Source organism: Jaculus jaculus, chromosome 8 (assembly GCF_020740685.1).
Source record: "Jaculus jaculus isolate mJacJac1 chromosome 8, mJacJac1.mat.Y.cur, whole genome shotgun sequence".
In the NCBI taxonomy this organism is placed as follows: domain Eukaryota; kingdom Metazoa; phylum Chordata; class Mammalia; order Rodentia; family Dipodidae; genus Jaculus; species Jaculus jaculus.
This window is the reverse complement of record NC_059109.1, coordinates 111,152,426-111,180,239: the sequence shown is the minus strand read 5'-3', so window position 1 is coordinate 111,180,239 and position 27,814 is coordinate 111,152,426. Positions and strand designations below refer to the sequence as shown.

General features: G+C 49.6%; 3 protein-coding genes across 3 annotated transcripts in view; 2 read left to right on the top strand and 1 right to left on the bottom strand.

Moving 5' to 3' along the window:
• Window positions 1-6,580, bottom strand: part of Pofut1 (protein O-fucosyltransferase 1) — a 38,198-nt gene extending 31,618 nt beyond the window's left edge. Inside the window, exons 1-2 of the mRNA XM_004668077.2 lie at window positions 6,442-6,580; window positions 3,322-3,443 (exon numbers count right to left, since the gene is read on the bottom strand). Coding sequence (XP_004668134.2) covers window positions 3,322-3,443; window positions 6,442-6,580 — 261 coding nt within the window. The remainder of the gene's footprint in view (window positions 1-3,321; window positions 3,444-6,441) is intronic.
• A 294-nt stretch (window positions 6,581-6,874) lies between these two features.
• On the top strand, window positions 6,875-22,735 carry Plagl2 (PLAG1 like zinc finger 2). Its single transcript, XM_045156697.1, has 3 exons — window positions 6,875-6,945; window positions 12,680-13,053; window positions 17,716-22,735. The coding sequence occupies exons 2-3, from the start codon at window positions 12,794-12,796 to the stop codon at window positions 18,944-18,946; spliced, it is 1,491 nt and encodes a 496-aa protein (XP_045012632.1). The 5' UTR covers window positions 6,875-6,945; window positions 12,680-12,793; the 3' UTR covers window positions 18,947-22,735.
• A 62-nt stretch (window positions 22,736-22,797) lies between these two features.
• LOC101602650 (putative testis-specific Y-encoded-like protein 3) lies at window positions 22,798-27,546 on the top strand. Its single transcript, XM_004667999.3, has 2 exons — window positions 22,798-22,868; window positions 24,229-27,546. The coding sequence occupies exons 1-2, from the start codon at window positions 22,798-22,800 to the stop codon at window positions 25,487-25,489; spliced, it is 1,332 nt and encodes a 443-aa protein (XP_004668056.3). The 3' UTR covers window positions 25,490-27,546.
• Window positions 27,547-27,814: the final 268 nt, after the last annotated feature.

Here is a 27,814-nt window from a genome sequence, read left to right as displayed (position 1 = left end):
GAGCTGGTTTGGAGGTTCTAGCAGGGGAGCACAGCTACTCGTATTCCCTTGACCGAGGACCGTCCTCCTCTACTCGGCGAAGGTTGTCCTCTTTGACCAACCGAGTGCACAGCTTGGGGAGGGACACACATGGAGTGGTGAGGGAGGAAGGGGACACCCGACTAGCCAGCTGGATCAGACAAATCAATCCTGGCGATCAGTGGGGTGACGGATGTCGCAGCCAGACCACCCTCACATCCGAGATTTGCCTTTTTCAAAGGACCACTATGGTCATGAAGAAGACAATGTACTGATTAGGTAAGATTAGAGGAGAAAGAGGAATTAGGAAGCTAGTACAATTGTCCTCATATTTATTCAGAGTATATAATTTATTAACTTTATTAATTTAATTTAATTAATTTAATTATTAGTTAATGTTATTATTTGAACCCAGGCTGCCAGGTTTTGTAAGTGAATGTTATTTTAAGCATGAGCTGTGCCCAGCTTATTAAGCATGTATTTAGTATATAGTCATAGGACACCTCTCACACAGCTAAGTGAGAGACAGAATGGCCTACTGTTGCAGTCTGGTTTGCATTGCTGGTAGAAATCATCCAACTAAGAGCAGCTTGTAGGAAAGAGGTTTATTTTGGCCTACAGGCTCAAGGGGAAGCTCCATGATGGCAGGGGGAAATGATGGCATGGCCAGAGGGTAGACATCACCCCCTGGCCCACATAAGGTGGACCACAGCAACAGAAGAATGTGCCAAACACTGGCAAGGGGAAACTGGCTACAACACCCATAAGCCCACCCCCAATAATACACTGTCTCCAGGAGGCGTTAATTCCCAAATGTCCATCAGCTGGGAACCTAGCATTCAGAACACCTGGCTCAAACCACCACACCAACATGTGTACAAGATGAAAAAGAAGGTGAGGTGAGGGTTTCGGAGTGAGGGTATATTAAGGAGAGGCATTTAGGATAAAATCTAAGTTTCTTTCTGACTTGGGGCCCAAGGAGAGAAAATACACTAAGGCAGGGATTATAGATGGTAACACAGGTTTGAGGGGAAAGATGCCAAGTTCAGTTCTAGCTTTGTAAATCTGAGCTATCTAGGAGATACCTACATAAACATGAGGGTCTTAAAGTCAAAAATATGGGTCTATGGTCAGAGAGGAGTCTGTGCCACAGATAAATTGGAGGTGTAAGGAGACTAGTGAAAGTAACAACAGAAAGGCTCAGCAGAATCTTACAGCCAAGCATGTAATGGTATCGATGAGCTCCTGAGCACTCAGTGCCAGGAACTGTACTCACCCTTCACAGGACTGGCTCGTCTGACTCACCTGAGTGCACAGAGCTAACAGCAAACAGAGGGAGGACATGTACCACCAGCTAAAGAGTGGGTGAAGAGAGGAGCCCCAGGAAAGCAGAAAGAGGACCATGCTATGCTGAGAGGTCCAGACTGCAGCAGGGACAGGCGGTGTCCTGGAAGCCAGGAAAGGAGGGAAACTGAGGAAAGAGAAAGGCTCACAGAGTCAGGGTGCTACCAGGTGGTCAGGTGAGACACAGACAGAGAAATGACCCTAGATATGGAAATTCTGAGGCCCCTGGTGGCCTCCGTGAGAACAGCCACGGCAGGGAAGGAAAGCTCAACTGGGGCAGATTGAGAAGCACATAGAAAGCAAGGAAGTATGGCTCAGTATGACAGCTGGTTGCGACAAAGGACATCGCAAGCCAGCGAGCCGCAGGGAGATGGGTGAGCACCACCTAAACCTGAACAGGGCAGAAAAGTGAGCTTCTTAATGGACCCCAGAAGCTATGTCCTGTGGTCTTTATATTGCGGAGTTCAGCCAGTTCTAAAGGAAGGCACAGAACACACTAAGGGCATGTTAGCAGCAGTAACTCATTCAGTCTTTATCATGGGAGGTAACCAGTTACTCTGTTTTAAAGATGAGGGAACAGAGGCACAGAAAGGTTAAATATCTTGCCCAGGCCACACAATTTGGAAGGGGTCTAGGTAGGTTGCAGTCTCCTATTCTCTGGCTTTTAATTCCTATTAATAACTTCTCCAGGGCTAGGTAGAGCATTTCTATAGCATATACAAGACCCTGGGTTTAATCTTTATCATGGGGGCTAAGAGGGCTTTCCAAATATATGTATGTGTGCAAAGAAGAAAAAAAAAAAAAAACCCATGTAGAGAATGTTTTTTTCCTTTAGGTAAGCCCAACAGACTGGTCTTTATTTATTTATTTATTTGCAAGCAGAGAGAGAGAGAGAAATAGAAGAGAGACACACAGAATGGGCACACCAGGACCTCCAGCCACTGCAAACAAACTCCAGATGCATGTGCCCCTTATGCATCTGGCTTATGTGGGTCCTTGGGAATCGAATCTGGGTCCTTTGGCTTTGCAGGCAAATGCCTTAACTGCTAAGCCATTCTCCGGCTCCTAGTTTGTTGGGGTTTTTTTCAATATGAGAGACTGAGAGAGAGAAAAATTTGGTGCACCAGGGCCTACAGCCACTATAAGTGAACTCTAGGTGCATGTGCCCCCTTGTGCCCATGTGCGACCTTTGTGTGCTTGTGTCACTGTGCATCTGGCTTATGTGGGACCTGGAGAGTTGAACACAAGTCCTTATGTTTTGCAAACAAGTACCTTAACCACTAAGACATCTCTCCAGCCCAAGGAATGCTATGTTTTGATCATGTCAAGTATAATTTCTAATGTCTATTTAAAAATTTTAAGTCGATTAATTAATTAAAACATTAAGTTTCTACTCCAGGGCCCTGGGGTGATAGTATGAATGAAGACAGACACAGGGTCAGTGGAAGACACCCAAAATAATCCAGAACACTGAGCATTCCATCCCCAGAGTGCTCCTTGACAGGATCAGATAAAGTACTGAAACCAGACTTCCTGGGTTTGCAGCCTTATACATGTTAACTAACTAACTTGTGCCTCAGTTTCTCCTTAAAAACTAATAATACATCTATCCCTTATTGACCAACTGGATGTACAGAAGGTGGGGCCAATCAGGATTGGAAATGGAGGCTTTGGGTTCATAGAACATGCTCTAGAGTCAGCCTTGGGCTTGGATTCCAGTTCTACTGCCCGCAAGCTGTTTGATCCCGAGTAAGTCACTTTACCGCTCTGAACCTGTTTCTTCCTAGAAACAAGCTAATCCCCATGCCCAGCACATAGCAGGTGCTGGGGAAAAGCCCATTATTGCTATTCCTGGAGGGACAGGCTCAGGGGAGTGCAGCTCAAGTCTGGAGAAGGTCCTTGAGTCAAGCAAGTTTGGGGACGGGTGCACAGGGGACACCGGGAAGCAGAGGTACTCACATTGGTAAAAGGAGGCTTGTGATGCTGGTACTCAATCCATGGAGGTACAGCCAACGTGCGGTTCAGCAGCTTTGCAAACGCCAGGGAGCCCAGGAAGTGATCTGCTTGGTTCCCAAAGCGCCCTAGAAATAGTACATGGGGGGGGGGGGCAGAGTGGCCTGGGACATTGATGTCATGGCCCATGAAGGGCTCTGAAAGGATGTGAATCCAGGAGTAGGGAGGGCCAAGTAACCAAGAAGAAACTAGGAGAGCTGCCACTACAACAGCACACCGCCTGAACCTGCTCTTGCTGGTTGAGCCTCCTGATTCCTTGCTATTTTCTTAACACACTGCACAATTCCCACTCTACCCAGTATGTCTGCCAGGAGTGTCCTTCTTCCTCTATCTCTACTTGCCTGCATATGAAGGGGTGACCCTAATGTCTCATTCACTAAGACCTTCTCATAGACCCTATTCATACTCACTTTCCAGCCCCTGCTCCCACCAGATTCTAATTACTTTGGTTTTTTGTTTTGTCTTGTTTTATATAGCCGCAAAATTTCTATGTAGGCTGGGCATAGTGGCACACTCCAGAGGCAGAGGTAGGAGGATCCCTGTGAGTTCAAGGCCACCCTGAGACTACATAGTAAATTCCAGGTCAGCCTAGGCTAAAGCAAGACCCTACTTTGAAAGAAAATAACAAGTTGCTATGTAGCCAGGAATAATCTTTAAATTCTGATCCTTCTGCTTCTGCCTCTCAAGTGCTGGGACTTTAGGCCTGTGCCACTACATTTGGTTTTATGTAGTGCTAGGGACTGAACCCAGGGTTCCCACACGATGCTGGCCTCAATCTCCTGACCCGCCTGCCTCCGTCTCTTCACTAGTGGCCTACCGTATGCACCACCACAATGACAAACCTAGGGACTTGTGCATGCTATTCAAACACTCTATCAACTGAATCATTTCTCCAACACTCTTTATTTTTTAAAATACTGCATTTATTTATTTGAGACAGAGAGAGGGGGAGAGAGTGAGAGTGAGCACAGGAGGGCCTCTAACCACTGCAAACAAACTCCAGATGCATGTGCCACCATGTGCGTCTGGCTTGCATGGGACCTGGAGAATCGAACCTGGGTTCTTAGGCTTCACAGGCATATGCCTTAACTGCTAGGCCATCTCTCCAGCTCCTAATTTATTTATTTTTTGAGGTACAGTCTCGCTCTAGCCCAGGGTGATCTGGAATTCACTATGTAGTCTCAGGCTGGCCTCAAACTCGCAGCAATCCTCTTACTTCTCCAGAGTGATGGGATTAAGGCATGCACCACGCCTGGTAGAGAGAACTGGGTACACCAAGGCCTCCAGCCATTGCAAATGAACTCCAGACACGTGCCACTTTGTGTATCTGGCTTTACAAGTACTGAGAAATCAAACTCAGGTCATTAGGTTTTGTAGGCAAGCACCTTAACTACTGAGCCCTCTCTCCAGCCCCTATTTATTTTTTGAGACAAGATCTCATTATGTAGTCCTGATTATAATGGAACACTGGGAGAAGACCTCCAATTTGTGGCAATCCTCATGCTTCTGCCATGCAAGTTCTGGGATTACAGGCATGTGCCCTCACACCTAGCTTTGAAGCTATCTTTCTGTGGGGTAAGGGGTGTTGGAGACTGAACCTAGGATCAAGAACTTCACTACTGAGCTATATCCTCAACTTCAGTTAGTTAAGTTTTTTGGGGGTTTTGTTGTTGTTGTTTTGTTTTTGAGGCAAGTCCCACTTCAGTCCAAGCTGGTCTGGAACCCTCTTTGAAGCCCAGGCTGGCTTTCAATTCACAGGAATCCTCCTTATTTAGCCTCTTGAGTGCTGGGATTAAAGGCATGAGCCATCATGCATGGTGTTTTGTTATTTCATTAAACTTTTTTTTTTTCATTTCTCCCCCCCCCCTTTTTTTTTTTTTAGCTTTCTGGCTTTTTGCAGTGGCTCCTTTTCAGCTTGTGAATGCCTCAGATGGCAAGGATCTATCTGATTCTTTTTGTTATCACCAGCGTGTCATCCATTCATACATTCCACAAATATTACTGAAAGGTCACACAAAGTGCCAGGGCACTGGCTAGGTGTTAGAATTCAGAAATGAGTGAGGAAAGATTTCTGCCCTTAAGACACTTGGTTCAGGTTGGGAGACACTACAGGAATTTATTATGAAAAATTTTGATAACTGCGAGAAAAAAATGAGAAAGTTTGGTGATGGAGCATAGTCAAGGAGACTTGAATAGAGGCCAGTGGAATCCTCTTTGGTAACATTTGTGCTGGGATGGGAAGGAGTCCTAAGTGAAGGGGAGGGTGTGACAGGAAGCACCACTTCATGGATCGGTGTGTTAGGAACAGAAAGCAGGTAAGTGTGGTTATAGCTGGAGGGTGAGGGGGAGACATGAGTGTGAAGAAAACCAAAGAGGGACTAAATCATGAAAGGTGAAGGCCATGGTTAGGTGTGGAAGCTATATTGAAGGACTGTAAAAAGGAATGAGTTTTGCAATGATAAATTCACTACTCCATTGAAACTGCACCCCTCAAGTAGCCTTTAGATTCCTCGTTATCTTCCATTTTTCCATAGTTTTATCATTTTTCTGCAAACCTATGTGCTTACTGGATTTTTTTTAAACGTTTTTCTTTTATTGTCTGTCTTTCTAAAATGAAGACTTTAAAAGAGCATGAGGTCTATCCGTTTTATTCACCACCAGCGCAGAGAACTGCAAGCACCTTGGCACAAAAGGTGCCACGGAACTATTTGCTGAATGAACGATAGGCTCTCCTGGAGGCGGCGTGGGCCAGTGTGAGGACGCCAAGCCCCGCCGCACAAACTCCACCGAGCTGCCCCCTCAGGGGTGGGCTCGGCCCTCGAGCGAGTCACGCCAGCTTCTCCCAGCCTCCGTTTTGACGTGCGTCAAACGGGCAAGCTGGACACGGTGGCCGCCCCCCACGCCGGTACCCGGTGGCACACCTAGGGCGGAGAACAGCGCCCGCACCCAGCCGCGGCTCTGGGACCCCTGGCCGAGGGCATTATGCGGGGCGCCCGGGGACACTGGCAATCTTCCTCTCCGGGGCCTCAGTTTCTCCGTTTGAGCAGAGGGCTCGGGAGGCCTTACCCATGCAGGGACAGTAGAGCAGGTAACCGGCCGGGTCCCAGGAACCCACGGGCCACGCCGGGAGCGACAGCAGCAGCAGCAGCAGCAGGAGACGCGCCGGCAGCGGCAGGGGTGGCGGCGGCCACGCGGCGGCGCCCATGTCGGCCGCGGGGTTCCCCCCCCCACACACAGCGCGCCGAGCCGCGCGGGACAGGACGCGAGCGAGCGAGCGAGCGCGGGAGCGCGGGACGGCGGGGGGCGGTGGGGGTGGCGAGGAGCGCGCCCGCCCCGCTCCCGGCGACCCCCGCGCGCCGCCCGCCCGCCCGCCCGCCCCGGCCGCTCTAGCCCGCGGGCGGGCGGGACCATAGAGAGCCCGCGGCGCCGCCCCCTCCACAGCCCGAGCGCCCGCTCGCGCGGCTCCCACAATGCACCGCACAATGGCCCGACCGCCGCCACTACCGGGGCCTGAGCGGGCCTGGCGGAGCCCGAGCGCGGCCCGGTCGGCAGCGCGGGGTCCCGAGCGCGGTGAGTGCCGGCCGTGTGTGTGGGGCGCGGGCTGAGCAGGGGGCCGGGGTGGGGAGCGGTGGACGCCGGGGAGGGTGTCTCGAGGGGAACGGCGGGCAGCCGAGCGGGAGGCCGTCGCGCGGAGCCCGCACGCCCGGCACCCGAAGCGGCGGCGCCCCTCGTCTCGGGCCGCTCGGCGCGGTCGCCCCCCCCCCCCACACACACCCCCGAGTAGAGGAGACGGGGTGGGGGGAGGCCCTCCTCCTCCTCCTCCTCTGCCACAGTCTGACCTCCACATAGGCCCCAGGGTGACGAAAACTCACCCCGGACCTCATTACCTGTGTTTTGGGGGACCCGAACAATTTTATTTTTCCTGATTCCTCCCTTCCCCCTCCCACACACACCTTCCCTGCCCAGAGCTGGAGACGCAGTCCCGAGGGTCCCCCAGCCCCGGACCCTCATGCTCCCTGGAGATAACACGCTGCTGACTTTACCGGGGATCGGGGTCTGGGGGGCATAGATAAGCTGCACCTGCTCCCTCCCTCAGACACGCCTACCCCGGCCCGGCCCGCATAACCCCCTTTCCTACGCCAAATAGCCCTTTCTCGCCTCCCCGTTGCATTTCCAGTCCTTGATAACCTGCTTTGAGGCTTCCCCCCCAAACACCTAGGTCCAAAGGACCCAAATCAGGCCCAGCGTGCCCTTCCCATGACCACTGACCATACTCCCAGAAACTTTACAGACATTTTCCATCGGGAACAGTCCCATTTCCAAACCGTCTTGAAATTCAGAGAACTCGCTTCTTTCTATCTTTAATCCGGGAGTTCTCCAATCTCCACTCGCCCCCCCCCCCCATTCCCCCACCAATATCTTCATGTCTCTCTTTTGGTAGTGATCCTATAGGAACCTAGATAATTTGCTCATGCTTGCTTGGGCTTCCTTCCCATCCCTGAGACCCCTTTCCTAGACTTCTTCCATGAATTCATGTTTTCTGTCGGGCATCCATCCCCCCCCCAAAAAACACACACTCCCAGTCGTGGGGGAAATTTAACATTTCTTACCACGACCTGGGGTGGTCTAGCCGCTGGCCCATGAGCTAGGCTGATTCCTGCAAATCTAGCCCCATGCTGAGGTCCACATTGAGACTGAAGGAATAAAGGACTTAAACCCGGGAATGCTGCCACCCAACTGGCGCTTTTACCTCCAAATGTAGCCTGTCTTCTGGTTTGTGTGGCTTTCCACCTGTCAACCTGGTGCTGTTAAGAGTCGGCCTTGGATTTCTAACCCTCCTCTCCCAAGGAGAGGCCACAAGATTGGGGGGGTGGGTGTCTTAGTCAGGTTTCCTCCCTGTTAAAAATGAGGCTGTAGTGAGTCGCAGCCATTTGCTCAGGGCCTCCCCAGGGGTGGGAGGCAGCAGGAATCCGAGGAAATAGGGAATCAAAGGGACTCCAAAGAGGCCCATCTACACTGACAGAAGAACTAGCAGCCCGAGAGTAAATCCAACCCCTGTTAATCCTGTTTGATGTTTCTTGGAATGATGCAAGTCATTGAGACTCTCCAGCCTCCCTGTAATTTAATTCTCCCACCATTCTGGGGTGTTGTGTGTGTTGTGTGTGTGTGTATAACATGTACACACACACACACACACACACACACACACACACACGAATGTAAGGGAAGGGGGCAGCTATTCCCTTTCCTTCTTTCCTTTCTCAGTTTTCCAGCCCGCCAGTATGTCTTTTGGATTTGTTTTTGGTGCCCAGGTCAGGACCTGCTTTACTTTGTCCCTCCCCCCCGCCCCCGAACCCATTTATAATTCTCCAGTTGCTATTTTGAGTTCTCTTAAGGGAAGCTCCTGTCCACCTCCAGGAACATTTCTGGGTGTTTCCTCTTAGGCAGGTGTTGAATTGAGCTCTTCAGATCTCCAAGTAGCTCTTGGGCAGGAGGGATAAAAGCTATTTTAGGGTAGTCACTGAAGTGGAGCTGTTAATCCTCTGTGGGTCTCTTTAGTTAAGAACACACAGAGATTAACCCTTTCCTTGCTGAAGGGGGGCGCTGTCTCAATATTTGGTGGTGGTAGGGGGTATTGGGAGAACTGGAGTGTGGCAGTAGAAGGTGGGAACATACAACTCAGTACAAAGACAAAAATAATAGCTGTCTTTTGTTGGGCACTTAGGGCATGTCAAACCCAATGCTAAGCTCTTTGCATACCTGACTAAAATAATCCTTATAGCAAGCCTGTGAGGTAAGTATTTTTAACCTCACAGATGAGGAAACAGGCTAATAATGGAGAAAGAACGCAGTTTCTATAGAGGTGATGTAACACCATAAAAACTATAGTTTCATCAGAGGGCAGCCTGCATCATGGCATACAACAGAAGACAGACGGGAGCTTCCAAAGGCCATACAGAGTATTGAGCAAGCATTCCTACTTGGGGCATAGAAGAGGGTATAATAAAATGGCTGTGCAGGCCAAAGAGAACTGTCACGCAGGAGATGTGCTGGAGGAGGTAAAGGACAGAACTGAGGGGATGTACCGAGGGTTAGTTATGAGGGAAAAGAGGAAGGCTGTGTTCTGGGGAGATGTTGGGAAGGGAAGGAAACTGACTGTGAAGCATGAGAAGTAACACCAAAGGGGAATAAAGAAGTACTACCAGGCACTGCTCTGAAAAGAGGCCCGTGTAACTTGGACTTCAGAGAGGACGTTGCATGTATATCCATCACATATTTCATGTTACTTTCAAGAGTTTTATTTCACTTAACCCTCTAGAAGAGTTTTCTGGGTTAGGAGAATAAATATCTACTTTAGAAATTGAGGAGAGTGAAATTCAGAGAAAGAAAGGAACCTGTCTACAGCTTTTCAGCTAGTCAGGGGCGGCTCTTCTGATAGCAAGTCCAAGGTTCTTTCTGCGCTACCTCCCCCTCCAGATCAAATGCCAGCAAGAATCTTGGGCTGAAAATATACTGACTTATACCAGTAACTGGGAGGGATTGTGTTTGTTTTATGGGAACTGGTTCTGTCACCTTCTTTATAGTTACGGTTAGAGTGTGAGACCAGAAGAACAGCTTTGAAAGAGAAGCAAAATTCCTTCACAGTTTTGCCAATGAACAGATCTGAAGGAATAGGCCTGATTGTGTGAGGCAAGCCCAGGAATCTTTGCAGATCAGAGCCGTGTGCAGACAAAAGACAGAAAGACTAGAGCTCCCGAAGGGTTCCTAGGAAACACCAGTAGTGTTGGCTGTCCCATAGCCTGCTGGTGACTGACTGTAGGTGAGGACATTGCTGTGCTTCATCAAAGGCCTAGGAGAGAAGGATCCCGTGGTAGTTCTTTTCTTTTTAAAGCTGCAGCCTCATTAAATACTGATCAAGGCAAGCACATGGTTCCCGCCTTCCTCCTCTGGTTCTACCAGTGCGGCCTCATGAGCTCTTCCTAACCACTGGCAGCTTCTCTCCTAGAAGCCCATTACTCACTCTTTCAGTAGCAGCGTGTTCAAGTGCTGTGTCTTGTTTGTGCATGTTCAAGAGAACAGATGAGGTGGATGTGTGGGAGGTGGGGGACATACCGTTCTCTTTCTGAGTTTGTGCGGAATTTCCGAAGCTAGGCTCCCCTCTCAAAGCAGCCAAAGTGATGCAATTTACTTTGCTCTAGTTGCCATTCCCATCTTCCAGGGGCTGAGGCGTGTGATTCACACATGAAGGGGGAGCAGACTTCGAAGGTAGGGGGATTCCCTCCAAACTAGACATTCATACTGGAGCATTCTCTACCCAGTTTCAAGGTGCAGAGCAATGGCTGGTATTATAAACAGGTAATTCCACCCTTGTGCAGGTGGAGGGAATGAAACAATGAAAACCAGACGTCAGAGGCCTTTGAGGTTTATAGTGAAGTAGACATATATGCCATGATGACTGGAAGGCCCAAGTGGGTCAAATTTTTAGTGCTCCCCCTTCCCCCAGCACATGATTCATGCACAATACAGCCACCCCTGTGAAGATCTTTCTAGGCAAATTTCCACTTGTGAAGGGAAGTATTTGTCATATTATGTTGCAGTGTTTCTTCAGCAAGAGGAATGGTTCCTGAACAGGATGTAGCTCATGTTAATGATGAGCAAAGCTCTCTGGGGCATGAACCCGCTGATACTATCATCTCGTTCATGGCCAGTCTATTGGATGAATGGTCACTGTAAGCAGCAGGTGCTAATGAGCTGAGCAAGCATTCTGTAGCCTGCAGCTAGTTTATGCAGTTGGAGCCCTCCCCAGATTCTTGTGGCCCATCCCTAGATATCTCTGTTGCTCTCTTTACATAGCTCATGACCAAATTTTGCATAATCTCTGAATTGGTGTTACGAAAGAAGTCGTGATACTCTTGCTCCAGTCTCCCTCTCCCCACTGCTACTTTTACCAAGAGAAATGGTCATCTGTCAAGGTTTTGGCCCCTGCTTTAAACTGGAATTTGGGTTACAAATTAAGCTCCTGAGAATCCACCTGCACTCAGTGACTTAATCATCTAAATGAAGGTTGAGATTTCTTTTCTGTTTAGTATTTATTTGAGAGACAGAGAGAGAGAGAGAGAGAGAGAGAGAGAGGGAGAGAGGGAGGAGGGAGAGAAGCAGAGAGAGAATGGGTGTGCTAGGGCCTCTAGCCACTGTGAACGAACTCCAGACACATATGCCACCTTGTGCATCTGGCTTTATATGGGTACTAGGGAATTAAACCCAGGCCCTCGGGCTTTGTAGGCAAGCACCTTAACCACTGAGCCATCTCTCTAGCCCTTTGGTAACTTTTGCTAAAGATGCATGACTGGACCTGGATACCACAATATCCAGAAAGGTGGTAGAGGTCAGGATGGGACTGGTACTGATTGAGGGATAATGTTAAGATTCCGCTATTGCCTCCTCAGAAGGCACCTCCTAACATTGATGCTTTGCTGAGAAATGTCTAGGGCTGGTGGTAAAGTACTTACCCTACAAACATAAGGACCTGGGTTTGGATCCCCAGTACTCTTGTAGTGGTTCATATTTGTAATCCCAGCATTGGGTGGTAGAGACAGGAAGATTCCTAGGGCTTACTGGCTCACAAGTCTAGCCAAATCAGGGAGTTCTAGGTCTAGGGAATGACCCTGTCTGGAAAAGAGGGTAGAGTGCAATTGAGGAAGATACTCAGCTCGACCTCTGGCCTCCACATGCACACACATGTACCCACAAGCATATGAACAGGCATATACATATATACAGGCACACCACACATGCAGTCCCCACCCCCCAAGAAAAGAGAAGCACATATGGCTTGGGGCTAGCTCTCAGGGTGTAAATGTTCCAAGAAAAGGATTCTCCTTTTGCCTTTTGGACATTTTATTGCTCTTTAGCACCTCTAGGAAGAGGAGACTCGTAGAGAGCAGAGGAGGAGGAGGAAGAACTATGGAAGTTTAGTGGAAAGGATATAAATGTGAAGTGGGGGAGAAAGTTTAGTTTCAGAGCTCCTGGTTCCCAGACTGTGCTGTTATTGTTCTCTTATTACTAGTGCTGGTAGACACTACCAAGTTACTAAGCACTGCCGCAGTCTTTGTATTCATGATCTCATTTAAGTATCAGAACTTGCATCTATTAAATAAGGAAACAGCTCAAAGTAAGGACTTGCTTAAAAATCACCATTTCGAAGTGGGAGGGATGGCCAGGATTGGGATGGGAGCTTTCTGCCTCCAGAGCCCTATGATCTCTTGTTGTGGGCTTCCTAACACCAAGTATTCTGATGTTGCAGGTGAAGAAACCACTTTCTGAAGGCTGCGTTGGAGGCTGTGACCGAGTGGAGAGCTCGTGTGAAGCTGAGGAGGAGGCTTTCTGAGTAACATGGCCCTCTGCCGTTAGCCTTGCCATGACCACATTTTTCACCAGCGTCCCTCCCTGGATTCAAGATGCAAAGCAGGAGGAGGAAGTGGGCTGGAAACTAGTTCCCAGACCTCGGGGCCGGGAGGCAGAGAGTCAAGTGAAGTGCCAATGTGAAATCTCGGGGACACCCTTCTCAAATGGAGAGAAGCTAAGGCCTCACACCCTCTCCCATCCGGAGCAGAGACCGTATAGCTGCCCTCAGCTGCACTGCGGCAAGGCTTTTGCCTCCAAGTATAAGTTATATAGGTAGGTGATACTCCATACCTCTTACTCCCATACCTCTTTTTTTTTTCTTTTTCTTTTTGGAGGTGGGGTCTCACTCTAGCTCAGGCTGACCTGGAATTCACTCTGTAGTCTCAGAGTGGCTTTGAGCTTATGGCGATCCTCCTATCTCTGCCGCCCGAGTGCTAGGGTTAATGCCTGGCCCATACCTCTTCTTGCCCTAAGGTTCCCAAAGATCAGAGCCAGAGAGACTCCACTGGGTCTTTATTGGTAGCAAAAGAGTAAAAGGCAATCTGCAATATAAGTATACTCTGAATGCTAACCATTTGAAGTCACTCACTGAAAGATAATAGTGTTTTGCTAGGTGTGGGGGCTTGTGCCTGAGATCGTAGCACTTTTGAGGCTAAGGTAGAATGATCACCATGATTTTGAGGCCAACCTGGGCTAAGTATTGAGACCTTGTCTCAGGAAAACAAAACAACTCTGAAAAAGTAGAGGCAGAGCTGGGCATGGTGGCACACACCTTTAATCCCAAGGTAGAGGTAGGAGGATTGCTGTGAGTTCAAGGCTACCCTGAGACTACATAGTGAATTCCAGGTCAGCCTGGGCTGAAGTGAAACCTTACCTTGAAAAAAAAAAAAAAAAAAAAAAAGCGGCAGGACAATCTACCTGTTCAGGATCATTCTTAACTACATAGGAAGTTGAAGGCCAGTCTGGGCTACCTGAGGTTATGTCTCAAAAACAAAACAAAGCAAGCAACCAAAACAATGGTGAGTCGGTCATGGTGGTGCATGCCTTTAGCCCCAGAACTCAGGAGGCTAAGATAGGAGGGTTGCTGTGAGTTTAAGGCCAGCCTGGGGCTACAGAAGAGTTCCAGGTCAGTCTGGACTAGATTGAGGCCCTGCCTTGAAAACAATAACAACAACAAAATGTTTGATGGTTTGTTTTGTTGGCTCCTTATATAGCCCAGGCTGGTCTCTGTAATCCTGATTCAGCCTCCCAAGTAATCAGGGCATTGTTGATTCAGACACTAGAATCTGATGGCTACAATAGCAAACAGTTATGAACAAGCTAGACTAAACATTATCTTCAATACTACTTTTTTCACTTGTGTCAGGTAAATTATATTCTTAGCCAGAAGTTAGAAATCAGTCTTAGAACTATAAAAAGCAAAAGAGACACTGCCCCAGTTGTCCATGTAAAAGTAGAAGCTCAGAGTAAGGACCTGGCTTGGCCAGGGTCACAGTTTCTTATTCTCAGGTCTTCCAGTGCTGCTGCTGCTGCTATGGCTGCTGCTGAGTCAGCCTGCTCCTCCGATGGCTACTTCTGTCTCTGTAGAGTCCCTGGTGCTCTTTGGGTCACTTCCTTTCCTGAGTTTATAAGCCCAAGAACCCCTACTTAAATAGAATATGAAAGCCATTGTTAAGACCGAGATGGCAGAACAGCTTTGTTAGGGAGGAGACCTGACAAGAGCTATTATTTTCATTTTATCCCTGCCTTTCCATCAGTGAATCATGAACTTGCCCTTCACAAATAAGGTAAACTAGCTTTGTGCCTAATCATCCAACCATTCATCTATCCAGCTATTATTTATTGATCTGCTGTGTACCAGGCTCAGCGCTTGTTGCTAGGGATGGAATGATGAGCCAGAAGGTTGGGTTGCTGACCCTCCTTTTCTTGTTTTTATACACAGGTAAAAACTTTGAGTATGCCTTCTTAATAATGGAGACAGACAGCAAGCAAATAAATAACATCAACAAGATGACCACAGAAAGCCTCAGTTCCCCATCTGGAAAACAGTTGATAGGAAGGAACTAAAATAGGCAACAGGGTATTGTGTAGGCCAGGATTACCCTTGGCCTCGGAATGTTTTGATTCTTTGTGTACTTCTGTATCTTAGGGGGACCTTAGTCAGGGCTGTCCTCTTAGACTTTCTTATTGGTGGTCTGGGTGCCGGTGGAAGACTACAGGAAAAGTCCTGGTCCGTGAGGCAAGACCCCTGACGTAATTCACTTGTGGTCCTTGGTGAGTTTCCCACGTGCAAATTGAAGAAAAGAGACAGGGCCCCTCAGCACTGCCTTCATGTCACCATGTATGACATGAGCACACAGGCGGTACAGGTAATTGTCCAGGTGGAAAGAGTTACGGGGTGCAGTAGGAGAGACAGATGTGGTTATTGTAAATAGGGTCTCACTCTAGCCCAGGCTGACCTGGAATTTGCTTTATAGTCTCAGGGTGGCCTTGAACTCACAGTGATCCTCTTACCTCTGCCTCCTGAGTGCTGGGATTCAAGGCGTGTGCCACTGCGCCCTGCTGTTTTTTTGTTTTTTTTTTAATTTATGCATACACCAGACAGGCTGGCAGGCTTCGAAAGCAAGTGCTTTTAATCACTGAGCCATCTTCCCAGCCCCAGCTGTGGTGTTGTTTTATGAGGGTCAGTTTAAATCCAGCCTCTGCCACTTATTAGTGGGTGGGGCTACCTGGTACTTCAGCCTCCTTGTCTGGAGAACAAGGTGGGTTTTTTTGTTGTTGTTTTCGAAGTAGGGTCTCACTCTTTCCCAGGGTGGCCTTGCACTCATGTTGATTCTCCTACTTCTGCCTCCCGAGTGATAGGGTTAAAGGTGTGCACCATCACGCCTGGTAAGGTGTTTTGTTTTGTTTTGTTTTTGGTATTTCAAGGTAGGGTCTCCCTCTAGCTGAGGCTAATCTGAAATTCACTACGTAGTCTCAGTCTGGCCTCAAACTCACGGTGATCCTCCTACCTTTGCCTCTCAAGTGCTGGGATTTAAGGCATGTGCCACCACGCCTGGCGAGAACAAGACTAGTGGCACCTCACCAGAACCTGGTAAATGGTAGGCCATCAGGGTTTTACCAAATTGACTCTGTATGTGTATGGAGCTGTGGACTGCAATTCCTGGGCTCTTGAGCTGCTTTCTAACTAGATAGGTTCATGTGAACTAAGGCCTACTCAGGTACTATGTGTTGTTGAAACACTTCTTAAAGTGTTACTGGTTTGCATGGTAGGCATCCGCTGAAAAATGAATCATCCTTATATTTGAAGCAGCTGTTCCTCTCCCCAGAGGTAGCTGGTAGGATTTAATTTTTTGAATCCTTCTTGTGACATTCAAAAGGGATTGTATTACTTGTATTGTTGAACTTCCTTTATAGACTCAGCTTTGTATATCTTAGGAACTTGTTCCAGATCAGGAAGTTTACATGAATTTCATTTTCCACTTTATTATGTCATTTTTAAATTTAAAATTTTAATTTTAAATACAAGTTTGTGAAGAGAATACATACACAAAATTCAGACAGTATCAAAAGGTTTACAATAAAGGTTCACCATCATACCTGTCTATTAAGTTCTTTTTCCCATAGGCTACCAATGATGTTGGTTTCTTTTTTAATTAATTAACTTGTTTATTTATTTGAGAGAGGGAAAGAAGCAGAGAGAGAGAGAGAAGGGGTGAGCCAGGGCTACCAGCCACTGCAAACAAACTAGATGCATGTGCCACATTGTGCATCTGGCTTACGTGGGTCCTGGGGAATCAAACTGAGGTCCTTTGACTTTGCAGGCAAATGCCTTTACCGCTATGCCATCTCTTCAGCCCTGATGTTGGTTTCTTACACAGCCTTCCAGAAATATTTTATTTTATTTTATTTTATTTTTTGGTTTTTTGAGGTAAGGTCTCACTCTAGCCCAGGCTAACCTGGAATTCACTATGGAGTCTCAGGGTGGCCTCGAACTCACGGCGATCCTCCTACCTCTGCCTCCCGAGTGCTGGGATTAAAGGCGTGCGCCACCACGCCCAGCCAGAAATATTTTAAGCACATGCTGTCCTTTTTTCTACTTAATATCTCTAAGGAGTTTATTCCCTGAAGATATATATAAACTTATTTTTTATATACTTTTCATTTCATAGATTTATCATAATTTATGTAACCAGTAGCTGTTATCTTCTTGTTGCTGGGACCAAACATCTGACCAGAAGCAGCTTATGGAATGAAAGAGTATATTCCAGTTTTGAGGGGAAGTTTCGTCATGATAGGGAAGGCATAGCAAGAGCAGAGAGCAGGGTTTCACATGTCTACATCAGCAGGAGGGAGAGGGAATGAAGTGGATAGCACTGGCAAGAGGGGCTAGACTGTAAAATCCCAAGGCTACCCCTAGTGACACACCTCCTCTAGCAAGGTTCCAACTCCCAAAGGCTCTACCAGCTGGAGATCACATGTGAGACTTAATCACAAACACATGAGGCTTCATGCACACCATGATACCTATTGGTAGGTTTAGATTTTTCGTTACCTTTTGCGATCAAAACAGATGTTGCAAGCTGGGCATAGTGGTGCACGCCTTTAACCCCAGCACTCAGGAGGCAGAGGTAGGAGGATCACCGTGGGTTCAAGGCCACTCTGAGACTACATAGTGAATTCCAGGTCATCCTAAGCTAGAGTGAGACCCTACCTCGGGGGAAAAAAAAAGATGTTGCCACAAACATCAGTACATTGGTGACTTTGCAGGAATGCAGGTAGGATATATTTGGATGGTTCTCCTTTGCATTGTTTTACTGTCGTTTTTGTATCTAGTGTTCTTTTAGTTGTCATCTCAGTTGTCTAGTCAGAGCTTGTGAACTCCCCTCTTTCTGCTTTCCCCCTGTCTTCCATTCCTACTCCTCCCCTTCACAGGCACATGGCCACCCACTCAGCCCAGAAACCCCACCAGTGCATGTACTGTGATAAGATGTTTCATCGCAAGGACCATCTGCGGAACCACTTGCAGACCCATGACCCCAACAAAGAGGCCCTTCACTGCTCTGAGTGCGGGAAGAATTACAATACGAAGCTGGGTTACCGGCGCCACCTGGCCATGCATGCTGCCAGCAGCGGTGATCTCAGCTGCAAGGTGTGCCTGCAAACCTTTGAGAGTACCCAGGCCCTGCTGGAGCATCTGAAGGCCCACTCCCGCAGGGTAGCAGGAGGCACCAAGGAGAAGAAGCACCCCTGTGACCACTGTGACCGGCGTTTCTACACTCGTAAGGATGTGCGGCGGCACTTAGTGGTGCACACAGGTCGTAAGGACTTCCTGTGCCAGTACTGTGCCCAGAGGTTTGGCCGCAAGGACCACCTGACCCGCCATGTCAAGAAGAGCCACTCGCAGGAGCTGCTCAAGATCAAGACAGAGCCCGTGGATATGTTGGGCTTACTCAGCTGCGGCTCCACAGTTAGCGTCAAGGAAGAGCTGAGCCCCGTGCTCTGCATGGCCTCTCGGGACGTGATGGGGGCCAAGGCCTTCCCTAGCATGTTGCCCATGGGCATGTATGGTGCCCACATACCTACCATGCCCAGTGCGGGCGTGCCACACTCCCTGGTGCACAACACACTGCCCATGGGTATGAGCTACCCTTTGGAATCTTCCCCTATCTCTTCCTCAGCTCAGCTCCCTCCAAAATACCAGCTTGGATCTACCTCATACTTACCCGACAAATTGCCCAAAGTGGAGGTGGATAGTTTCCTGGCGGAGCTTCCTGGAAGCCTGTCTCTCTCATCCGCTGAACCTCAGCCCGCCTCACCTCAGCCGGCGGCAGCTGCGGCCCTCCTAGATGAAGCACTGCTCACCAAGAGTCCCGCCAACCTCTCCGAGGCCCTCTGCGCTGCTAATGTGGATTTCTCCCACTTACTGGGCTTTCTTCCGCTCAACTTGCCCCCATGTAACCCGCCAGGGACCACTGGAGGCCTGGTCATGGGCTACTCCCAGGCTGAGGCACAGCCCCTGCTCACCACCTTGCAGGCTCAGCCTCAAGATTCTCCAGGAGCTGGGGGACCCCTGAACTTTGGGCCTCTGCACTCCTTGCCTCCTGTCTTCACCTCTGGCCTGAGTACTACCACCCTGCCTCGTTTCCACCAAGCATTCCAGTAGCCCCCGCGGGGCCTCCCCGCTCAGTCTTTGGCTCTGCCGGGGAGCCTAAGTACCCACCCCGTCCACCTCCCCGACAAAGGCAGCTGAGCTTTCAGAGCTGGGTTCAAAAAGATAATTCCAGTGTCTGTATGGAGCACTTGGTTTGGGGGTTCAGGTTCCAGGATCAATTCCAGGAGAAGCCTTGAGCCCAGCCCCATGAAAGATCTCCTACCATAGGACTTTCAGGTATTCTTTGCGTTTTTGATCTGAACTGGGAGCCACGTTTAGCCCTCTCCCCCTCCAAAGCATTAGCACCTCCTCTTTGGAGAAGGGGAAGCCTCTTGGAGACAGAGGGTTTCACCTTGTATGACCTCAAGAGAATAGCCCAAGAAGCCCGCCTTTTGATCCCAACCTGCAGACCTCACAGCGACCAGTTGGTCAGTCCCTGCTGTGGGTGGTCTCTTGGCTCCAGCTACCAGGCAGCAGAGAGGACCTCTGTTCCTCCTGACCACCCCATCCCCACTCTACCAGCAGCTCCGTTTCCAGTCAGTGTTGTCCCCCAATGGTACCGTTTACACATTCGCCTCAGACACCATTTCACCTCCCTTGCCACACTGTTAGCCTTAGAGTGATTGCAGTGAACACTGTTTACACACCATGAATCCATTCCCACCAGTCCATTTCAGTTGCCACCAGCCTGAACCACTTGGTACCTGGTGTTAACTGGAGCCCTGTTTACAAGGCGGAGTCGGGTCTTGCTGACTTCTCTTCACTTGAGGTCACATTTTTCCCCCGTGGGGAAATAAACTGACTTTGGACTGCTTCAGTTTCTGCCATCTTCCATGACTGCGTCTACTCCTGCCTTCCCATGGCAGTGCCCACAAGAGACAGGCAAGAAGATTGGAGCAGCTTTCTCACAGGTCTGCGATTCTGATTTTCTCCAAGTACATCATGATACCCTCATTCTCTTGAACTGAAAAGGGGAAGAAAGGAAAAGCATGCCCATACCTATCACCTTCTCAATCCCTGACCCACCCTGAACGTCATGAGCTGTTGTTATTTGTCTTGGAAAGAGGGATGCTGGTTCTGGGCTGGTGTGGATAACACAGGAGAGGGAATGAACTTCTCCCTCCTGCTTGTCCTCCTTCCAGGAAGAAGTAGAGTTTGTTGGAAGACGAGTTTCCAGAAATTTAGGACTGGGCAGATAGTTGAATCCTAATCTATCTAATCATTGTTGCCTCCCACACCAAATTTTTTCTTATCCACAGTGTTCCTTCTGTCTCCTGTGCTCTGCAGTCCCAACGGGCCCAGGGCCACTGTGCATAAGCTTCTCTGCTCTCCATCAGGAACTTCCACTTCCTCACGGTCCCTCATTTGCCTCTGGTATCTAGTAAGGTTTCTTGCAAGAAGTGGTAAGTTCTTCTCTTGACTTGTAGGGCTCTCTGCCATAGGCGGCACAGCCCTTTGCCCAGCACCCAGCCCCATTTCATCTCAGTTCTGCATGGGCGTTTCCATGCATAAGGGAGGAAGCTCAGGGACCACTGTTGAGGGGCCTCTTGAGATACCTCCATTCTGATCATAAACACACTTCTACCTCTTTACTGGTAACGCCTACAGATGCAGCCAGTAGTCTGGGCACTTCTGTCAGTGGTGCCTCATGCTGGCTTCTCCACTAGGGGTTCAGGACAGACTACCTAGGAACTGCCTCAACCTCCCACAAGGTTTCCCCTGCCCTCCCCCCACCACCTTTCATCTGGATTCACTTCAGTGTATCATTGGGAACTATGCAGGTCCAAGACCAGGGCTTCTGCTTCAGCCCAGGCCAGTACTCCTTGTTTGAGGTGAAAGCCTTCAAATTTAGCTCCTTGGCCCTGATTGGAAGCAATGTGGAGTAAATAAGCGTGTTTTGATTTAGGCAAGGTAGGTTGAAATACCTTTGAAGAAACAACCAGAATATAAGTATATCTGACAGGGTTGGAATCAGACTAGGTGATTTGCTTCTAATAATTAGTTTCAGTGAGTCCCAGGGACTAATTAAGGTTTATTATAAAAAGCGTCTACCTTGGTACGCAGCCATCTCCTGCATGCTATGCATGTTGTCAGGACTCGTATTACAGGAAATGGCATGTGAGAATCCAAGTGGTACTCGCTCTGCCATTCTCCTTGTGTTTGGTCTTCACTAGACCCAGCCACCCTTTCCCCCTTGACTGCCACCTCCCCGTATCCTCAGTTTCAAAGGCAAATAGGTCTCTAGCTTCCACGAAGTATAGTGTGCTAGGCAGTTAAACTGTCTTCTTTGACTGCTCTTTCCTGTCTTTCTTGAACTCGCCCCTCCTTAGTGCTCAGAGGACAGCAGAGCACCTATTGCAGATCTAGTAACTGGGGTCTTGCCCCACACCCTGTCTTCTCTCTTCACCTTCCCCCATTCCCATCCCTCTCTCTCCTCAGTATCCTCACCACAAGGAATTTCCCTGTCTCTGTGAACTTTGCTGGTGCAGAGGAATTATCTGCCTTCGTGATTGTGGACCATAACCTCCCTGCAGTTTCTTAGACCTTCCCCTGCCCCCATCTCCCCAAAGAACTTTTTTGGTCCAGCTGTTCAAAGGATAAGAATAGCTTTATCCTGTTGTCAGTGTCCAAACTCACTTTAGTCCCCCTTATGAGGCCAAGAGAGCCAGGGCACATCTGCCCAGTACAGGAGCTGAGGCACATGGCACAGACTTACCAGGGACCAGAAAAAAAAGAAATAATGGCCCCTTTCCCTGCCACCTTATCTAGTCTGCCAACGATGAGCTGACCTACATTAGGGGACAGGCACCTCTTACCCTACACAGTGGCTGATCTGATCAGGGTTGAGGACTGTCCTGGAGGCCAGAGACTGGCATGCGCTGGTGTCAGTTCAAAGGGTCTTGGCACCATCTTTAAAAGGTGGAAGGCAGGGAAAGGTGCCCCAGTGAATTTCTCCCTAGCCTTTCCCTTATGGCATTTTGTTCATGGATATCCGGGAAGCAGGTGTGATTACTTTTTTTTTTTTTTTTGCTCGTAGATATTGTCCTAAGTTGAAATTCCCCCACTGCCCTAAATTTTCCTAGTAGTCCTTTTAAGTTTCCCCTTCCCTTTTGAGTAGCTGTTTCTCCATCCCTTCTCCATGATTTTTTTTAACAGGTTGTATTGTACAGGATCAATATTTTGCTTTTTAACAAGGATATTTATGTAATAAGAAACTTTGCCTTAGGCAGGTGTTGGCCAGAAACGTCCAGATTGCTCTGTGACCTCACTCTGGCCTCTCCTGGAGCTCTGAACCTGCTGTGGAAGGAATTGGCCATGACCTTCACCACTGGTGAATAGGGTCTGGGTTGTGGAAGGGGTGTTCACTGTGTAATCTAGTGCCTCATGGAGGTATGTGGAATTGTTCCGGTCCACTTGCTTCTGGTGCCGCCTGGCTTCCTTCGTGGATTCTCCCACGTGCACCTCTCCACCTCGCGTATATTTGGCACTAGAACGGAACACTACTCCTCCCCTACCCCCTCCCAGTGGTCAAGGCTCTGCAGCCACTCTTTCTTAATGCCAGATTATTTAAAGAAAGAAAAATACAAGACAAAAACCTTCTAGCACTTTGTAAACAGTGGATAACCTCTTGGAGTATTTTTGGCTTTATATGAAACAAGGTTTTTAAATTGTAAAATATAAGTGCCATTAGAAAATGCACAGGGCATATCTTTGTTAAAGTAGATTTTTCAATGTTTTACAGAATTACATTTTCAAAAAAAGTTTTTATAATGAAGTTGTTTATTAAAAACTTCTGAATGATGTGTTTGGCAGTTGTGAACCTGTTTGTTGGGGAAGGGGAAGAGAGCTGGAATTGGGAAGAGATGGACATCTTTGGCATCCAAGGGGATGCTGATGAGTATAGGGCTGACAGTAGTAAGTGGATGTTTTTGAGGTAAGTGGCATCGTTTGTATCAGTCTTGGATGCAAATGTCACAAAACCAAGACCAAATTGGCTTTAGCAGGGAAGTTTCATGTAACTGAAAATGCTGCATGTTGTTCAGACTCACTAGGCTTGATCCAGAGGCTCATACTTGTTTGACTTAGCATTAATTCTCTGCCCTGTTCTGTGCAGCTGAGATTTTATCATCAGGCTCTGCAAAGTAGGAATATAATGGTGTCATGATTCTAGATGTGTGCTTTTCACATAGTACTACTGACCAGGAGGAGAACCCTTTTCAGACTCGCGAGGTGGCAGAATTAGAATCTGGCTTTATCCACACCAGGCATTCCAGAGGCTGATGTGGCCTTACCCAACACTTATTTGGCTAGTCTCCTTACAGGAAGTCTTCACTATCTAGGAGCTCACTTCTCGTGATCTGGAGCCAGTATCCAAAACCAAACAGTGCACATTAATTTGAGTCCAGCTCAAGAAGCTATGGGTGGCTTAAGAACTAAGGTGTTTGGTGCAGCCTTCCCCTTTCTTGATACCCAAATTGGTCCCAACCCCAGCTAGGACTCCAGTGGATTTCACCTTGGCTGCTAGACCCGGTGTATGTCCTAGGAGGTCAGTGGGTGGAGGGTGACAGAGCTATGGTGTCCTTTGGCTGGATGAGGACAAAGGCTTTCTAAAAAGGAAGAGGTGGCAGGGATATTCAGGCAGAGATGGGGGCCTGTGGTGTGCTGACCTCTGTAGGCCACAGGTTTGGGAGTTGTGACCACAGTTAACACAGATACATTTGCAGAATTGTGGAGTGTTAGAGCCTGTTCAGCTCTAGCCCTCAAGTCTATCCAAGCGCAGTCACTGCACTTCAGACTACAGAGCACCTTGATGCAATGGTTGGCACTGAGCAAAGGGCAGCTCCGGGGACAAGTGAAGCAAGGTCCACCTGGTTTCAGCCAACTAGTCCAGGAGCATCCAGTTCCTGTGGCAACCAGGCAGATGGCCCCTGCTCCCTGGTTGGCAGCAGTTTGAAACCTTTCCTGGCCTCAGGGGCCTCTACTCTAATTTTGTGTCTTCCTCCACATGAGCCTTTTGAGCCACCTTCATGAGCCGGACAGGTGCCCTTATCTTCAGTTCCCAGTTTGAATGTGATCCTTCATTGCAAGGCTACAAATGTCCTAGCAGCCTCAGAGCTTTAGAGAGAGGGCGGCCACGGAGAGACTAGTCTCGGCCCAGAGTGCTGCTGCCGCGGGAAGGCCGTAACGACGCCTGAGGATGGGGCCTGGCCCCCGGTGCCTGCTTCAGCTGCCACTTGCACCTGCTCTTCCTACCTGTCTCCTGCGCCGATCCCCCCCACCCCACCCTCCAGTAGGGGCCAATTCTGTTCAGCACTTGCGAACCTCCCAACCCAACAGTCTCCCCCGCCCCCACCCTGCCGTGGAGGGACCCTGGCGAGTCACATCCGGCAGGAGAGGGGGAAGGGTGCCAGGGGCGGAGCTCGGCCTGGAGGAGAAGACCCCGCCTCCTATCCGCTACCCTCCCGGGCCGCTGGACCCCGCCGCGCTGCCCGTGAGACCCCCGGGCCCTTCCAGCCGGAGATTCCGCAGGTGATGGCAGGCGAGGGTTCGTGGGTTCTGGAGACGTCTGCGCGCCCGCCGTCCGGGCTGGCAAACGAGGGGGGCGCGTGCCTGGCCCCCGCGTCCTGCGCTCCAGGAGCGGGGCTCCGCGAGCCCTTCGGTCCCGCCGCGGGTCCCGGGGCCCCTCCGCCTGCCTCGGCCAGCGGGGCAGCGGCCTCCTCGGGGAGTGCTCTGAATCCAGAGGGTGGCGGGGAGGCCCCAGAAACCCTTGGCGCGGAGGGATGGGGGCGCGGGAAGGCCGAGGAAGTGACGACTGAGGAGGGCGCCATCGCCATGGAGGATGCAACCGAGGCGGGGGAGAAGCTCGAAGTGGGCGCCGAGGCCCAGCAGGGCCCGGTGCCCCTAGACCTGCGTGGCCTCATTGTGGACCCGCTGGAGGCCATCCAGTGGGAGCTGGAGGCAGTGAGCGCCCAGGCCGACAGGGCCTACCTCCAGCTTGAGCGCAGGTTTGGCAGGATGCGCCGTTTGCACCTAGCTCGGAGGAGCTTCATCATCCAGAACATTCCGGGCTTTTGGGTCACTGCCTTCCTGAACCACCCGCAGCTGTCAGCCATGATCAGCCCCCGCGATGAAGACATGCTTAGCTACCTGATGAATTTGGAGGTGAGGGAGCTCAGGCACACCCGAACAGGTTGCAAGTTCAAGTTCCGATTTTGGAGCAATCCCTACTTCCGAAACAAGGTGATAGTGAAGGAGTATGAATGTAGATCCTCAGGCCGGGTAGTGTCCGTGGCCACCCGCATCCGCTGGCATCGAGGTCAGGAACCCCCAGCCCTGGTGCACAGAAACCGAGACACGGTCCGAAGCTTCTTCGGCTGGTTTTCACAGCACAACCTCCCGGAGACTGACAGGGTAGCACAGATCATTAAAGATGACCTGTGGCCCAATCCCCTGCAGTACTACTTGCTGGGGGATAGGCCCTGCAGAGCCAGGGGAGGCCTAGCTAGGTGGCCACCAGAGGCCCCTCCCAGGCCCTACGGGTTCCAGTCCGGTTAACTCCTGCGGAGGTACATGGCGCCTCCCTAGGGTTCCTGTGCCTCCTTGGGAACCTGTGTTTAGGCGGACAGTGGGTGCTGAGGTAATGTTCCCCCCTGTGTATTCTGGCTTCTTGGCATGTGTGATGGACTCCCTTCTAAGGTTGTGACCTTCATGGCCAATCTCTACCTTGTGTCCTGCATGCTGTTGTCAACATCATATGACTGTCACATGCCACTACATTTACACCAGGCACCCAGTGCCGTGGACTTGAACTACGATCAGCTGCGTGGCCTGGGCCTACCTGTAAGCATCGTTTTCCAACTCACTCTGGACCCCATCGTGCATGAGGCGTTACAAGAAGGACCAGTGGGCCTCTCTGAGTCCTAGTACTTCAGAGCTACAAAGTGCTGGCTCCAGCAGGCGGAGTTTCCTCATTCAAGACGAGGCAGGTGCAATTGTTGCTGGCAGCCTGTCAGGCCTGGACACCCCATGGCCTCATGACTATGGAGTAGCTCCCACCGAATGGAGTGTTGGGTATCTGCAGCCTGGGCATGGTGAGGCCTAAAAGCATGAGGCAGTGGGCAGTGCATTTTTCTTGCCCCATGTGTGGCCCCTCACCGCCTGCTGTTGGCTGATGAAGACCTAGACCACGCCCCATCCACACCTAGCCACTGCCTTTCTGATAAGTTTGCCCAGGCCACCACTGACCCTCTTGCTTGCTGCAAGGTCTACAAGAACCTGGGAAGTGCATGTGGACCCATGGCCCATGCAATGAGAGCTCCAGATTTCCCAGAAATGGCAGGAGACTGGCCTGTCTGGGAATGTGCTCAAGGTAGGGGCAAGGATGCGAGCCCTTCCTAGACCCACCGCAGCCAGACCCTTTGTCTGCACCTGTCTGTCCTTAGCTGCCAGGTTGTGGGTGCTGGAGGAGGCTTCAGGCTACAAGGCACAGATAACGTCATTTGTAAAGTGAAAACTCTGAAGCAATATAACTAAAGTAGTAAGGGTTTTTTTGTGTGTGTGTGTTTGTTTTCTTCAAATAAGGAGACTCTTTGTTGAAATCACCTGTCTCCAGAGAGGGAGAGCTTGTCACATAAACTGCCAGGACTCAGTGCCCCCTCACCTTGCCCTCTCTAGCAAGGTCTAGAATCTTCTAAGGGACAGACAGTGCAGGGCTCCTAGACAGAGATCAAGAAGTCCCTGGTGGCAAGGAAAGTTAATCATTTCATTTTACACTGTGTTCTTTTAAAGGAACTTTAGCCTCAATTCTCTTGTCCTCTTCCAGCACCCTTCCCCCTTTGTGGGTTCCTGTAGATAGAACTGAGCTGCCCTGCCCCCCTACAGGGCTCTTCATCTCCCTCTTACATGGAAGGCCTTATCTTCTGCTCCCTAAGACTTGGACACACAAAGGGGGTGGACAACAAGCCGGAGTCCGGGGAAGGCCAGGAGTGGCTGAGAGCCTGTTGGTGGAGGGAGAGAGCCCTGAATCTTAACTGGTTTTGATTTACTAATGTGTTTGTAACTTAGAATAACTACACAGTTCTGTATCTTTAGAGGGTATTTTGTTTTGTTTTCTTCTCTTCTGGTCCAAATATGGCCTTGTGTACGTAGAAAGTTCATGTCATGTGCTTCTTGTTTTTCTGCTTTTGAGTAAGACCCTGTGCGGTCCCCTCTCAGAGCCCACTGGGAAGTTGAGCTGCCCAGGCCTGCTTGTTGCTTTGCTAAGATTGCCATTGTAAATGTTCCTGTGCCACGTGGAAGCTTGTGATTATTCACAGTTGTTATCGATTTGTGACCTGATGCTGTAACCTTATCTTACAAGTAGAGTGTGAAAAAGGTGGCTTTGCAGGACTTACAGCTGGACGTTGCTACCATGTTCTGGAAAGATAATCTCCAGCAGGAAACCTGGAACCAATGGTCTTGATGCTTCTAGTGGCCGTGTTGCAACTGACATCTCTGCTTCTGAACAGAAATAATCTCGCGGTGGCTTTGTCCAGTCAGAAGAGGATTTGGGGCACTTTTGTCTTGTGTGCTTGATGGAACAATAAAAACCTTTCAGTCTGGGAGAAAAGTAATATAGGTCCTGTTACTTCCCCTTCCAAAAACCTCTACTGCAGACAAATGAACCTTCAGTTCCATGTGACAGCTGACCGAGCCCTACCTCTTCTGGTGCTTGTTAGCATCTCCCACCCACCTCCCTTGGCTCGTCAGCTCCCCGCATATCCCGATCTCACTGCTACTCCTGAAACGAATCAAGCATATTCCAGCTTCAGAATTCTTGCTCTTGCTCTTCCCTCTTTGTTGAATGTTCCTCCTGCAGATACATGTCTTGTTCATTCAGTT

Excerpts from the sequence above, each read along its gene's own strand:
- Plagl2 (XM_045156697.1), top strand. The coding sequence starts at position 12,794 with ATGACCACATTTTTCACCAGCGTCCCTCCCTGGATTCAAGATGCAAAG. Across the intron at positions 13,054-17,715 it reads TCCAAGTATAAGTTATATAG|GCACATGGCCACCCACTCAG; the intron begins GTAGGTGATACT and ends TCCCCTTCACAG.
- LOC101602650 (XM_004667999.3), top strand. The coding sequence starts at position 22,798 with ATGGACATCTTTGGCATCCAAGGGGATGCTGATGAGTATAGGGCTGAC. Across the intron at positions 22,869-24,228 it reads AGTAAGTGGATGTTTTTGAG|GGGCCAATTCTGTTCAGCAC; the intron begins GTAAGTGGCATC and ends ACCCTCCAGTAG.